Raw genomic sequence first — 15,957 nt, forward strand, 5'->3', positions numbered from 1 at the left:
ACGAGGCAAGGCAGATATCGAGCCAAGTTAAAGTGCAGTTTTCTCGGTGGTAATTTACAGGGCTTGGCTTTTCATGAACACTACTAGTGGGGAATCGCCCGTGCTTAATATTTAATTTTTATTTTGTGCTTCAATTGAGATCCTATCGGTATTTTATATTTCAGAGAACTTGAAGGGTGCGTTGCGACCATGCAGGGGCATATTAATTACCAATTAGTATTGGTGCGAATGGTGTGATGCATTTTGAGGAGTTTTGATTACTCTGTGTTGAAATAAGATTGTGTGGGGTTTTGAACTGTTTAATGGGTAATATTGGATTTTGGAATGGGGAATCCGTAAGTTAGTCTTTTCTCATTCGAACATCCAACTCCTCTTCTCTTGAAGATCATGTATTCAATGTCCAAAATCTCTAAATGCTTGCAATCTCAGCATTTAGAGAATACAGACGTATCTTTTTTTGAACCTCACCAATCCAATCTTACTTTCAATAGAGAAAATAAGGATTTCTAGAAAAGAAGTTGACATTTAGACGTAAATATATTAATACAAAAATAGTACTCATTACTAAAATCAAGTTAACGCAATGACTGATCGCTTTCAAAAAAATGCAAGGCAAAATGAATAGTGAGGTTCAGAATAAGTAATAACAGTGATTTTGGTTAATGAATATCTCAGCAGTGTTAGAAGAAGTACATGAGTCAACAAATTCAAAAAAGTCGAAGCACTTTGACCTGATAAATCAGCTGAAGCAATTCCAGCATAGTACCCAACTTGTCAATGCTTTTTTTTCTACTTCAGCAAGCACGCAAATTAGGAAAATGTTATGCTGTCAGCATATGCATAGCAATTATCCAGCAAAAGACTCAGCCTTCACAGGGGAATGGTGCTTTATTTACACAATATCATCATCCGTTACAAGCTCAGCATTCCAAATCAGGGGAAGTAGCTCAGCATTCCAAATCAGGGGAAGTAGCTTCGTACTGCAACATGTTAGAAGCTTTAAGCCCCATAAACATTTTCAATCAGAGTAATCTTGAAGGACGTAAGTAAAGTAAGTCTGTCCCGTTTTTAACCCAAGCAGATAATTTCATCTTGTACAATTATTGTTGGAAATGAACGGACTGGTCTTTGCTTTCTGTTTGGTGGAATTTCTCCACTACCGAACTTTGCACATCCACTCTGTAGTTAACAGCGTTACTGCTTCGATAGTAAGCCTCCGTTCCATTGTGATAGTACAACCTACATACCGACACATTAACATTTGTGTTTTGAAAAATAGGGCTCTTACATAGGATCTCTTTCAAATCTAGCAGGGTCCCTACATTTTCCTTTCAATGAAATCATAATTTTTATGAAAATTTAAATACAAGTTCTAAAAGCATGACAATAAAGGAATGCAGCAATAAACCTAACTCCTAACTATGGAATTCATTTTAAAAGTTCAGCCTGAAATATTTCAGCTAGCCAATAATCTCACGTCTCATGATTCATGAAGATTCGGAAATGAATTGAGGTAAAAATTTGAGAAGAGAGCCTCCCCAGCATCCTAGTACAGTTAATCACCTTCTGCTGTGCTGGACATGGCAATGCTCGGGATTAGACTTGCATTTAAGCTGTCTTCATTTTGTGATTCAATCAAATGCTTATTAAATTCTCAAGCAGCAAAATTGAACAGTGATGGTGGGTAGTTCGTCAACCACCTAGATTCCACTTGTTACCTTTTTCCTGACTATTATTTTTCTCCGAGCTTAGGAGCTGGTGTTTCCCCCTCAGAAGCTGAGTCGGTCTGACCCTGTTTGATCCCAAGAAGCCCAAGATCGGAAACTATGGTATTCTTGGATCCGGCCATTTTGAAGAAGGCTGATTAAGACCCTCAGTAGGTCTACTATAAGTCTTCAAGACATCATCTGAATGAGCCAGTGGATCCACCTCCACACCGAGCCAAGCTAGTCTTGATGTCTCTCCTACTTGAACATTCAAGACCCTGCATACATTTGGCTAATTATTAAGCAAGCAAAAATCAAATCAAATGAGCATCAATTAACCCTCTAAATCTAAGACATCACATCCTTGTATCCTTCAGTTCTTAGGATAACAGAAAATACTCCTCTATAACCAAGGCTAATGTAGTTTTAACGGATTCCCTTAAAGAACTTATGTCCAGCTAGACATAAATTGAATTGTGAAGAGTAAAAATTAAAGACCATCCCATTTGAAGGGCAAACCATGTAATTTCCTCCTGTACATCTCTATTTTGGGTAGAATACATCCTTAGTGTAAACAACAAAATTAAAAATTGGACAGCATACCTAAATTGATACTTTAATATTATAATTTTTGCGTTATAATCTCTGCATAACATATAGACCAAACGACACATAATAATAGTATAATGAGTTTTACATTGTCAGATTACTTAAAAGTCAATTACCAATAAATTTTATTGAAAACAGGTGGATTTGTTACCTGTTGAAGATAATAGCATAAACATCTCAAATGGAATGTAGCTGAAGACAAACCTTGTCCAAAAATTTATCTTGATTGTTGATTGTTGCTGCCTGTTAGCCATTTGCACAGCATAATTCATGGAGGAGGAAGAATGCTCCATACTATTATAAAAGAAGGCAGACCAGATGATAAGTATTTGATAATAAGAATTTCTCAACCAAGAATTAGAGTTAGATCTTGTGATTGGTCGATGAATCGGAATGGGAGCATTGCTAGCACTATCCGCATTCTTGCAAGAAGTAATTGGAAAGATCAAAATTGTTAATAAAATTGTGAGAAATCGTATATCCTGTAACCAAAAAAAATTCAAGAGTTTGGTCAGTTCTGCGGTCATTTCTGTTTTGTAATTTATAAGGCTAAGTTAAAACTGAATGTGTACATACATTATTTGAAAATGGTTTCAAGCACTTGAACTTTGAAAAATTCTAAATGATGGTACCAATTCAAGTCACAGTAAAATAACATTATCTTTTTCTAATGTTCCAGTATATAGTATTCTATTACAGAAAGAACATATTCAGGCCTTCATTGCACACCAAAAATGGACTCCGCAAAAAAGGAAGCAGAACCGTGATAGTACCAATTCAAGTCACAGTAAAATTCCTATACCTGTATGTCAAGCGATGCAGCTAAGCAAGATACTTGCAGTAAAATGAGCCATTCAGAAGATGGATATCTTGACTGAATAGTATATTATGCTGCAGCCAGTTCAAAATGTTAGGCAGAGCATCCCGCTCGCAAGCCTATAAAAAAGAAGAAATTCGAAACTCTCCCAACAACAAGGTTAAATAAAATTGGAGGACTTGCTTATTCCAAATAAAATGAGCCAGAATTATTATCGAACACCTTTGCTACCCAAGGTTCAGGTGACATATGCAGGAAACAAAGTCACCCCTGATCACAGAACAATGTGATGTACATATGACATCACATAATTGTTGCCCAAAGAAGAGGAAATAGGCATCTGATCATACATAAACCTTCAGCAGGTTGGATGTGCAGTCACTTTGTTGGAAAAGGGGAAGTATATAACTCCAGTTCGAATGCAGTTGACGAACACAAAACCATTCTAACTGCACCTTGAAAGAATTATAACACTTTAAAGTGAAGAATAAACCACGAAGAACAGAGATGTAACAATTAATCACCAATTAGCTTAAAAAACTTAGGCAAAAGTAAGCTAAAGAAGAAAACAATCTTCAAATTAAAACTCAACACAATCTTAAAATCTAAATAACAGTGATAAACATGGAAGAGGAAAGGGGAAACAGGGAAAAAACCTTACCTAATAACTCTACAGGCAACGCACCTAAACTGAGCGTCCAATTCGAAACAGCATGGGCCCTAGAAAAGTTTACAGCTCTCCTTCACAAGAGAATAGCTGATAACTTTGGAAATTTCAAAGCGATGCTTAGAAATTACGAAGCGGTGTTTTCCATCTTGTAATATTTGGATGAGATGTCAATACTGGAAAAATCATAGAGGTGTATGCCTGTACCTGGTGATGCACACATGTTGACCCTCACCTGCCTGCTTATCCCCACTTATAGTATAGTACGACCGGAGGCAGGATTTTCATCATCTATATGAAATAACTTTAAATCTTTCATTAAATGTAATTTATAATTCAACATTACTTACTAAAATAGTAAATACTAATAGACAAAATTATGAGAAAAATATAGCAAAGATCTAAGACATTTAAAAATCTTTCATATGGTAAATATATGAAAATATTACGCATTAGATATTGTTACTCCCAAGTAAACTTATATATGAGTAGATGAAATATAAGGTTGCTGCAAATTTGTGAAGGATTAGAATTGTTTTTAAGCTTTCAAATGTAATTCTATAATTGTTGAACCAGTACAAAATTCTTGAGTAGCCGATGCTTAGCCTATGTGGTTCTTTTGCCTTATCAGTTAGGTTGCTTGTGGATTGTGCATGATATCCTAATATTTTTTAGGAACCTCAATATTTTTTGCCCTAGTTTCGACTTCTAATAGGATATAAATTCCTCACATTTTTTTTATCTTTTAAATGTAATTATGAAGTTATAAAAATTTGCACTAAATTTAGAGCAAGGATGCTAATATATTTTAAAAAATTCCTCACATTTTTTTTTTATCTTTTAAATGTAATTCTGAAGTTATTTATTATGAAAATTTACACTAAATTTAGATCAAGGATGCTGGGGGAATGAAAATTTAACATTGCTGGATTGTTTCTATATCCAGTGGGAAAAAGGAAGGATAATTTATAAGATAGCTTGACGCCAGACTTGTAATTGCACGTCATTTCTCACGTCGAATACTTATCAGTTTTAACATTGAAAGCGCATGTAAAGATGTCTTATGGAGAGGGAAGCTAAAGCAAATAAGATGAAAAAGAAAGGGCAAGACATAACCTCCAAAAGTAGAACTGCAGGAGGGAGCCACTCATTAAGAGCCCGTTTGGATTGGCTTATAAGTTGCTTATAAGCTGTTCCAATTTTTTTGAGTGTTTGGCTGGCCAGCTTAAAGTCATTTTGTGCATAAAATAAACCCAAAAAAATAATTGGGCCCGTTTGGTTTAGCTTATCTAAAACAGCTTATAGGCTGAAAACAGTTTATAAGTCAAAAAAAATAAGTTAGCCTATCCTAATTTATTTATTTTGACTTATAAACTGCTTATTTTAAGCTCATCCAAACAGGCTCTCAGACAACAAAAATTTAAAAAAGTAGGCACGGTGGTAAAATTGGTGAAAACAGTGATTTTTCAGTCAATTGACAAAAAAGTACAAATTTTGATGCGTCGCTTTACAAAACTCCTTAGCAACAATTATATTTAATTCCCAAATTGCCCTTATGGTGACACAGACATGTTGAGGAGCTTGAACTCGCTTTTATAGCATAAAAGAGAATATATAGTAGACATTATGATTATCATATTGATCTAAAGACTTATTTAATACATATCTATATAATGATTGTTGTGGTGCATGTTTTTGTCAATCTGTTCTGCTGTTTACATCCTTTATAATGTATAACATCGTTCCGATTTCAATTATAAGTTTGACTCACTCTTGGGTTGGGCTTTGAACTAGATGAGAAAGAAATTGTTCTTACTTAACCAAAAGGAGTATAATATTTCCTCCATATTTCTTCATTCAGAGCATAATAACTTTGGTCATATGTAGGGGTGTATACGAGAAATAAAAAATTCATTAAGCATAGAAAGTGTCACGACCCGAATTACGGATCGTGCGACACCTACCAAATTACTATCTAATAGGGAAACCCTTACCAACCCAACCCCTTCGTAATGCTGTTTTGAAACAAATACAATCAACAACAGAAAATAAAGTAAACATTACAAGGGCATTCTTTACTTATTTTAAAACAGTTTCACTTTCCCAAGGATCTAGTCTAAACCGGTACAAGAGCTTCTAAATTACTGAGAGATAACATAATTAAGAAGACACATCTTCCGCCTTCGAAGTGAGATGTACAGAAGCTGAAGTAAGATATCTGCCACCGCAATTAGAGAAACCTTTAAGCAACACCTGAAACACACCTACACCCAAAAAGGATATAGCAAGAGTAGTATCAGTACACCACATGTACTGATAAGTATCATAGGTCGACAAAGATTAGTTCATGCAACACGATACAAGATCAACAAAATAAACAGACGAGTGCAATCGTAACACCTCTTTAGAATTAAACCGTGTTGACTTACCAAGCTCCTAACTCATTACCAGGCCAAACAACTCTAAGAGTAAAGACCAACAGTTAACAATGATCATTATCTAGAAGGACTCCTTAGCCAATTTAACCATATTAATAGTACCGGATGGAACTCAACGTCCCTATCAACCGACACTCAGTGGGACCACCAGTTCTTATCATAATTCCCTTACTTTATCATACTTTGGAATTTAACGATTGGACTCATCCAATCCATGTCCCATAATGGACACCAGACCCAAACCACTTATCAAGTATCAAATAAGAATGGTAAGTCCATGCGGTCAATGATTACAATTTCATATAATTTTCCAAACACTTATAGCCACGCTAATAGGGTCAACTCAACTCACCTTACTTTATTTATGAACGGTTTCTGAGGTTAATTGTAAACTCTTCATTCTCACAATCAAGAGAAGATCAATTGCACTTACCAGAATAACTATAACTATATGCCATCCAATCGAGATCAGCCTTGCCACAATCACAAAATATGAACACACAAGTATAATACAGTCAATGTTAGTGTCATATCCGTACACACATGCTAAATGGTAATGTTTGACCCATTAGCCATGACCTGCAGAGGACCCATAGTGTCCATGTACCCTTGCTTCAGAATCTTACCTCAGATCACAAGCCTGAAACTTAGGTCACAACCTCACCCCCGTCAAATGTGCCTTTACATATTTATATATCTTTCTCATCACAATGTATTTTCGTTCTACAATCAATAAGGAATGTGAACAATCAAGAATCAATATCAGGGAACACAAGTCACCATATCATAAGTCATATCATGACTCAAAAATCAATTCATCAACAATCATGAATAAGGGATTACTCCAAGTCAACAGGAAGGGTATATATACACACTTTATTTATCTTTTCTTATCGGTGCATCGCATGAATAAATCAGTCATAGAATATGAATCATATCAAAATCAAAGATATGGTACCCTACCATGAACCATAACAGAACTTAAGAAATCACCTTCTTAACACTTGGGGATACTCTACGTAGATGCATACATTAAGAACATACAATATCAAGCAGCAACCATGCCCAGACTCAGACTCGACTCTATCAATAAGATGAATAAAGACTCACTCTGAAATCCACAAAGGAAGTATGTAATGACAATTCCCGCATGCTCAGTGCATAGAATAACGACAACAAGAATGCTTAATGGGGACACCTACAATTTCAGGAACAGGTCACCCACACGCATGTTATAACAAGAATCTATTTTGGCCAACGTGGTACTTGCACATACCCACCCTTTCACTAGATTAATAACCAACCATAATTACTAATCACTTCCCTTTCTTTATATCGACTACGCATCTGGTTTCACCTATTTACTTAATGGCACGAGGCCCACAGGAATCAACATTCATCTTAATCCTAACAACTTCCATCCGAACTCTGTGTCCGAGAACCTAATCGTGCTTTATCCCATCAATTCTATAACATATATATGATTTACTAATTAAATTCTAACTCAAGTAAACCATAACCTACCTCGTTGCCTAGCAGCTATCATGAAAGTTCATGGAATATCCACCGTCCCGTCTTGGATCCGGAATTTGTGATAGGAAAATCTTTAAGGAAGATAACCCGAAGGATGTTTGGAGAGTCACCTTTCCCATGTCACTAAGTGGTTTACTCTGGGAATACCCTAATGGCAGCTTAGAAAAGGGTTTTGTGGATAAAAGTTTTAAAATCCCAAAATAAAGTCATTAAACAAAGGTTCTGGTCCGCGTACACCGCTGTAGCGGATCACTTGTCTGCTACAGTGAGACCGCTATAGCGGTGGTTCACCCGTTGCAATGAAGGAACCCACCCTGAAGCCCACAACTTTTAAACTCTCATCTAGTCAATTACGAGCAAATAGTGCACTTAAAACTCCCCCAGTGACTAGATTTATGATAATACCCAGGGTTTTTATACACAAGAAGCGAAAGGTCCAATAACAACTAGGCTGGACGTTACAGAAAGATAAATAAAAAAAGTAGATCAAAGAGTAAAAACTTAAACTTGGCAGGGTGGGGCGGGTTTAGGCGGGACAGGGAAGGGAAAGACAAAATCATGAGGAAAAGATAAACGAGGCAGAATAGAGCGGGTTAAAATTTTAGTGGGTCAAGGCTCACCTCTCGATGTTCCAATTGACATCCCTGTAGTTTACTTAGCCAATCTTATTTCCGATTTTTTTGATAATTAAGCAATATGAAAAAGGCCTATTGCTTTAATGTCATGGGTATAGCGGGAAACAATTATCAATTTTAATTTTGAATTTTTAAAGTTACATTTATTTTGAGACAAATTTGTAAGGTAAAATGATAGTTAAAATAAGACAGAGAGAGTTTTGTAAAAGTTCTTTTTTACGAAGAATCAAAGGTTTGAATGTGATCAACCCCGTTAAGTTCAAAGAATACTTAAATTTCTAGATTTACTAAAATTCTTCAACTTTTACATGTGACTTTTTGTCTTTTTGAATGAGCAGCCTGGGCGGATCTATATAAGACCATCCGAACCCCTCGGTCGAAAAATCACACTACTTATGTAGAGTAAAAATTTTATTTTTTGTACATATACTAAATGCTGAATCTCCTCAGCACAAATTAAAGACTTAGTTCAGCGGTAAAGGGGGCGTGCGGGTTCGAGCCTCTGCTTCCAACTTTTTCTCAACTTTTTGGTTTCAAGCCTTTAATTCATTTTAACAAAACAAAATGACATCGTTTGAAAAGGGAACAGATCTGATTGGGATTTGAATTAAATCCCCAATTTCAAAGTCAACTAATAAACAAGACGCTCTCTACATTAAGTTTCCCTCTCTTACGCTTAATGTCCCCAATTTCCCTCTCTCTTACGCTCAGTTTTTTCTCTCTTATGATCAGTTTTTTTTTGGATCTGTTCCCTCCCTTGTTGATCGTTTCCATCGTCCATTGCCTTTTGTTTGTCGTCGGTTGTCTCTGTTCATGGTTTCCTCGGTAAGTTGCGCTTTGTTACACCTCAAAACAATTCGCGTCATTTGTGTTGCAAGTAAACTAAAGTAAGCTCGTAGAGGTCATGGAACCCTTATAAGGTTAATGAATACTCTTAACAAGTATTAAGCAAGTGCCTAAAGGTTCCGAGACCAAGCAAATCGAAGAAAATAATTTTGTCCAAAATTTTAAAAAAGTTAGCAGAATTTTGGGCAGATTTTTAGTCAAATTTGGAAGGGTATATCTCCTAGTACATTAGGAGTTTTAAGGTGTTTCAAAAGCCTAAAATGAATTTCATCGAGTCTAATTTTCAACGCAACAAACCGCTCATCAATATGATATTGGAGTAGAGAATTATGGACGTTACAAGTTAGGCTGACAGAGTAGAACCCTTATTTTTTTTCATCCAACACCTCTAAAACATTCCCCAACCCTCTAGAATATTTTCCCAACTTCCACCCACGAAATTTTAGCCCAAATCAAGTGGAACCAACCAAATCTTCCATCAAGAAAGTTAGAAACTACAAGAGTATCAAACCTATGGTGTTGTCTAGTGATTGAGGGTGAAGTTGAACTGATCTAGCTGTGATTCTTGGGTTGTATGCACTGCTTAAGGTATGTATAACACCCCTTTGGTCGCGTGTTGGCTTAAATTGATGTTGATAAAGTTGTTTGAGGGTAAACACCGCAAGACTACATCGAAATAAGTTAAGTTAAGTCACTGTTTTGTAGGGGCTATTTTGAATGTTTAAATATGACTTCTAATGGTTGTAAATTGTGGATTATAACTTGAATATATGATCACTACGATTATTGGGATTATTCATGTGTTAGTGGGAAAAATGGAGAAGAAAATATATGAAATCTATGAATAGAAAGTAAAGGATGAGGCGTAGGAGTATAAATTGTTTTGGAATACATTTAAGGATATTTTGAGCTAAGTATGATATGGTATATATATATTGTTATGAAGGGCGTAGGCTGAATTATGAAAGGAGCGTTAGGGTTGAATGACGTTTGTTATTCGTTAAACGAGTTTGCCGCTCAATATAATTCTTAAAGTAATCGAAGAGGGTTATATTGGATTATATTGTAGTTGTTGCCATTGTTGATTGTTGTTGTTTTTGTTGGGATGTTTGATGACCCTTAGTAATCTTTGGGATGTAGTATAAACAGGGGAGATGCTGCCCGAATTTTGACAGGTTCTAAAGGGGTTTAATTTGAAGGCTTAAGATAAGCATATGATGATAAGCCTAACAATAACATGAACTCTCTTGAATGTAGATTTATGAGCTTAGGAGGACAAGAGTTAGGTAGTTAAAGTTAAGGCGACCGAAAAGGTATGTTAAGGCTAGTCCCTTTCTTTCAAAAGGTATGATTCCTATGTTATGATTCCATACATATTTTCCATAACCTTCTTACTTCTAGAAGCTAGAAGTTTATGATTCTTAGAGGCTTCTTATGATGTTAAAGATGAGATATTTTCTATGATGACCATGTTGATGATGATTTTAATTCTAAAAATATCAAAGCTTATGATTTTAATGCTATTATGAGATGATCGAGCTTATTTCATGATTTCCTCGATTTTATTCATTGTTGTTGATCTCACATTATAATAATTGTTCCTTCAAGGTGAGATATAGCGATGATGATTATTCCATAATATAAATCGGAGGTTACCGACCTTACGTCACTCCGATAGAGTTGTAGCTTTTAATTGGGCTCCCATGCATGCTTTGTAAATATGTATGTATTTTAATAATATCGTGCCTACATGGCCAGGTAGTATAACACCACGCCGTCCTATAGGCGGCTGGGCGGACACACCACTGCAGTGGGCAGCTTACGCCCCGAACGCGGGCTAATGATGACAACACCGTGCCTATATGGTCGGGCAGTTTACTTGTATATATTTAAATTGTTGATTTAAAAATTTAAAGATTTAAAAAGTTAAAGATAGCCTGTTGGGTATCCGCTTTAAGAGGAAATCAGATGTACAAGTTATCTTTATCTCAGGTGTTCCAATATTCTTGTTATCTTGTTATTCATACCTTACATACTCGGTAAATTATTCGTACTGACATCTTTTCTTGTAGACGCTGCGTTCATGCCCGCAGGTAGACAAACCCGATTCTTAGGAGCTTTATCAGCGGAGTATCAGAAAGGCTCCAATTGTCCTGGAGTTGCAGCTTATTGGTACTACTTTTTTGTATGTACACTTGGGTATGCCAGAGTCCTGCCCCGTCCTTATGGATTCATGTATTCTATTTAGAGGCTCGTAGACGGTGCATGTATCTAGATATTCCGTAGTCTTAATAATATGTATTGATGTGCAGTATATTGAGACAGTCTTTTTGGCTTATGTTTATGGGCATGGTTGTTGATGATTACATGAAGACGTGCCATTATTTTGTGATACATGTCCTTACAGAGTATGATGCATATGCGCTAGCTTATAGCCCACCTGAATTTGATTATGAGGTGTAGGTTAGAGGTACTCAGTAGGTTAGCTCTGGGTGCCCGTCATGGCCCTCTGGTTGGGTCGTGACACGCTTACTCCTTTCTTTTTCTATTTTTCCAGAATTTTATATATTTGTTAATTGCTACTGTATTAGGTATAACTTTATAAGGTATTTATGAAGTAAAATAGGTTAGCTAATTTGTATATTCTCTTCTGGCAGTTCTAGGAATGAAAGACAAAAAATAAACACTTTCTCTTTTTTTTTTTGGGGGGGGGGGGGAGGGAAAAGGGGAAGGAGGTTTAAAATAGTGAAATCTTTATGTTAAAGAAAGACAAACAAATCCTACATATCACTGTTCAATTTTCTTTTGAAGATTAGCCCTAATTAAAGTGACAAACAAAGTCATCGTTAACCTAATTTGACCCATTCTCAAACTGTCTTGATAGAACTGTCATTGTCACTTGATGTGCTTTAACCAATCTAACAACTGGCCACATATGGAGCTTAAGTATTTTGCTGTTAACTTGTCTACATACCTGTTTAATTCTTTTAAGTTCTAACAGAATTCTTACTTTACAATTCTGTCTCAACGTTTAATGAAGAAGTATTTTACCAAAGTACCAAAATCAGCTTTGCTGTCACATAGTCAACCTAACCAGGATGCAGATGCCAACCATTCAAAAGTACCTCTACATCCTTCTCAAGAATTCGAATTGAGTTCTTTAAAGTATGATCCGGGTGAAAGAACTCTAATCTTGGACTATCATCCAAATCATCGTGATGTTATTAGAAGAGCATACCTTCAGAATGGTTCTTGTCAACCTCGGTTTCTACAACATGAGTATCCTCAAATGAATATTTCTGGATTAATGCGTCGTTTTAATTCTGAATGGTTTGATGATGTATATCATGATTGGTTGGAGTATAGTGTTAGTAAAGATGCAGTCTATTGTTTGTATTGTTATCTATTTAAAGACCATAACACTAATCAAGCTCGAGGTGAAGTATTTTCAACTATTGGGCTTAAGAGTTGGTAGAAGAAGAAGAGTTGGAAAACATATTGGTCTATCAAATAGCCCACATAACCACTCAAAAAAGAAATTTCAAGATTTATTGCATTTACAACAGTCTATTCAATTTGCACTTGGAAGGCAATTTGATCAATTTAAGCATGCGTATTGGGTTCGCTTCAGTTGATGTATTAAGACTTCTTATAACACAAGGATTAGCGTTTCGAGGTCATGATGAATCTAAATCATCACTTAGTAAGGGTAATTTTATTCAAATTCTCTCATGACGTGCAAAAAAGTGTGATAAAATTCGTGATTATGTGCTGGAACATACTCCTCAAAATGATCAAATGACTTCTCCAATGATTCAAAAAGATATTGTGAGTGCTTGTAAGATAGAAACAATTAAAGCTATTCCTGAGGAATTTAATGGTGACTACTTTGCCTTACTTGTTCATGAGTCTTTTGATGTGTTACACAAGGAGCAAATGGCTATTGTCTTACGATATATTAGTAGAAATGGATTTCCGTTGAAGCCACTTCTTGACATTGTTCATGTTCAAGATACTAGTGTTTTATCTCTAAAGAGGGTAATTGTTAATTTACTTGCTCAACATTCCTTGAGTCTATCATATATGCGTGGAAAATGTTATTACGGGGCAGGCAAAATTCAAGGTGAGATCAATAGACTTAAAATGTTAATTAGACAAGAAAGTAGATCGGTCCATTCCATTCATTGTTTTGCTCATCAACTTCGACTAACTCTTGTTGCGGTCTCAAAATAAATATTGAAGTAGGAAAACTTGTAGTATTGGTTTCAAATATTTTGAATGTATTGAGATCTTCTTTTAAGTGTATGGGTGAATTTCGAGATTTTCAAAAAGAAATAATTCAAGAGGCATTAGATTTGGGTGAGCTCACAACCGGTATGGGCTTGAATCACAAGCTTGGTCTTTCAAGTGCTTGTGATGCTCGTTGAGGATCTCATTTTAAATCTTGTAACAATTTTATTCTTTATGTTTGGCTCTATTCTTAAGGTTCTTAAATCACTTGTTCTTGATGCAAGACTATTAGATGAAAGAGCCAAGGCATTGGGATATCTCGAAGTTTGTCGAACATATGAGGTTGCATTCATGTTGCATTTGATGAGTGATATTTTAGGAATCTCAAATGAGCTTAATAATTGCTTAAAAAAGAAGCAATATTTGGCAAATACCATGCTACTTGTTGAAGTAGAAAAAAGAAGGTTGCATGCGTATAGGGATGATGGATGGAATTCTCTTATTGCTAAGGTATATTTGTTTTGAATCAAGCATGACATTTTGGTATCTAAAGATTGTTTTGGCGAAGCGACGACTGATTTGCTTCATGAAATTGCTTGTTTGAATCCAATTGACTCATTTTCAAGTTTTGGCATCAGAAAGATAATGAAAATGGCTAAATTTTATCCTGATGACTTTGATGAATTCAATATGGATACTCTTGAGATTCAACTTGCAAGTTACATTATTGATGTTCGTGATGTTGATGAAAGGTTCTCTAATCTAAAAGGGCTTTGTGATCTTTCAAAAAGATTAGTTCAGAAAAAGAAGCATTCAAATTATCCTTTTGTATTTCGCTTAGTGAAACGTGCTTTGCTTCTGCTAGTTGCCACTGCATCCGTTGAAAGAGTTTTTTCAGCAATGAAGTTTATCAAAAATGACCTGTAGAGTCAAATGAGTGATGTTTTTTTTAGCGGTTGTTTGGTGTCTTATCTAGAAAAAGATGTTATATGATAATATTTCTAATGATGCTATTATTAAGACATTTCAAGATATGATCTCATAGAGTGTCACGGCATATTTTTCCTAAGTCGTGCGGGCACTTAACTTCCCACCTTGGTAAGCGAACCCTCAACCATACAATGAATAAATACATAACAGAATGAAATTAAGCAACGAGATAGAATAATTACGTAAGTCTCATATATATATAAGTAGTAGATAGTGCGGAATGACGATAACCCCCCAGGGTCTAGTCTGAATAACACAAGAGCATCTAAAAAGGGAATAACACAATCTGGAATACTAATACATAAAATGCCTATGTCTCTGAATAGAATAGGACATAAAGATAGGAAAGTATTCAAGGCAGCGGACAACCATTCTCACCCCGGAAACTCGAGAATAGAGCTGAAGCGACTATCAGCCACGCGTCATAAAAGTGGATCTAACCGGATACTCTGCATTCATAAAAAAATGCAGCAAGTGCAGGTCAATATAAACAACAGTACTAGTTGGCATCATCGGCCGACTAAGCATAGCTAACACAACTCAGATAATAATGCAGATAAGAAAATAAACTGACAAGTACAAGACAATGTAATTAATTCCAAATATCCGTCATCGCCTACGCAAAGCATATGATCTCAAATATGCCAAGTCTGAATATATCCAATGCAATTTAACATCACGATACAACACCAAACATCTCAATCAAGTCATAATGTAATGCAATGCAATAATGTATGAATGCAATGCAATGCCATGCCAATGCGGTGTACACATGTACACCGGACAGAAATATCGAAGTCTCGGTAGCACAACTCAGTGTGACTCGCGAAGTTTAAGTGCCACCCATCTCGAAGCTTTGCCTAACAGATAGATGGGACCCTAGATCTTTTCCCAAGGGGGTTCTCACCGGCACCACCCTGGGGAACCGCGGAGTCCATGCACTATCAACAATTTCAGAACTAACATCGGATATCGGCCATGCAATCAATGATTCCGGAATTAATCATCGGACATTGGTCATCTCATGTCACTTAAGTAAAAGCGTTTTATCAAGTATCTATTTCACTCAATCAACGATTCCGGGATGAACATCGGACATCGGTCATCTCACGTCACTCAAGTAAAAGACTTTTACCATTGTCATTAGTATCTCAACATGTATCATGAAAATGAGAGTGCGTGCAATGCATGTATCAACATCTACAATCATGCTCAATATCACAACTACCAATGATGGGCACGCCAACGATATATCCAAAGCACAAATACCAACAGTGGGTATGCCAACAATATATTCGAATCACAAATACCCACAGCGGGTATGCCAATAATATATCCGTATCACAAATACCAACAGTGGTATGCCAACAATATCATAATCAAGATGATCAACAGAATTCAATATCTATCAACAACACACGGAATCAAGCCAGCACAATAAAATAATCAAGCACAACACAACGGGGTGGCTAGTCCCAACACACAA

At 36.0% G+C, this 15,957-nt stretch overlaps 2 protein-coding genes and 1 long non-coding RNA gene across 9 annotated transcripts; 2 read left to right on the plus strand and 1 right to left on the minus strand.

Annotated features, from left to right (window-relative positions):
• Window positions 1-637: 637 nt before the first annotated feature.
• LOC132609196 (uncharacterized) lies at window positions 638-4,796 on the minus strand. Of its 7 annotated transcripts, XR_009570760.1 has the most exons (4): window positions 4,007-4,427; window positions 3,794-3,896; window positions 2,520-3,581; window positions 638-1,984 (listed from the first exon to the last, which is right to left on the minus strand). It is a non-coding gene; the product is annotated as an uncharacterized LOC132609196 (long non-coding RNA). The 7 variants fall into 7 exon arrangements; XR_009570758.1 differs by having other exon boundaries at window positions 2,520-3,896; window positions 4,007-4,424; XR_009570757.1 differs by having other exon boundaries at window positions 3,794-4,424.
• Window positions 4,797-12,285: 7,489 nt separating this feature from the next.
• LOC132612084 (uncharacterized) lies at window positions 12,286-12,726 on the plus strand. Its single transcript, XM_060326427.1, has one exon. The coding sequence runs from the start codon at window positions 12,286-12,288 to the stop codon at window positions 12,724-12,726; it is 441 nt and encodes a 146-aa protein (XP_060182410.1).
• A 323-nt stretch (window positions 12,727-13,049) lies between these two features.
• Window positions 13,050-14,408, plus strand: LOC132612085 (uncharacterized). The gene is made up of 3 exons (XM_060326428.1): window positions 13,050-13,289; window positions 13,737-13,931; window positions 14,013-14,408. The coding sequence occupies exons 1-3, from the start codon at window positions 13,050-13,052 to the stop codon at window positions 14,406-14,408; spliced, it is 831 nt and encodes a 276-aa protein (XP_060182411.1).
• Window positions 14,409-15,957: the final 1,549 nt, after the last annotated feature.

Source organism: Lycium barbarum, chromosome 9, assembly GCF_019175385.1.
Source record: "Lycium barbarum isolate Lr01 chromosome 9, ASM1917538v2, whole genome shotgun sequence".
Classification (NCBI taxonomy): domain Eukaryota; kingdom Viridiplantae; phylum Streptophyta; class Magnoliopsida; order Solanales; family Solanaceae; genus Lycium; species Lycium barbarum.

Bases quoted from the DNA above. Each gene is read 5' to 3' on its own strand.
- LOC132612084 (XM_060326427.1), top strand. From the start codon at position 12,286: ATGAAGAAGTATTTTACCAAAGTACCAAAATCAGCTTTGCTGTCACAT.
- LOC132612085 (XM_060326428.1), top strand. From the start codon at position 13,050: ATGACTTCTCCAATGATTCAAAAAGATATTGTGAGTGCTTGTAAGATA. The intron at 13,290-13,736 runs GTAATTGTTAAT...TCTATTCTTAAG, and splicing joins GTGTTTTATCTCTAAAGAGG to GTTCTTAAATCACTTGTTCT. The intron at 13,932-14,012 runs GTAGAAAAAAGA...TTTTGAATCAAG, and splicing joins ATACCATGCTACTTGTTGAA to CATGACATTTTGGTATCTAA.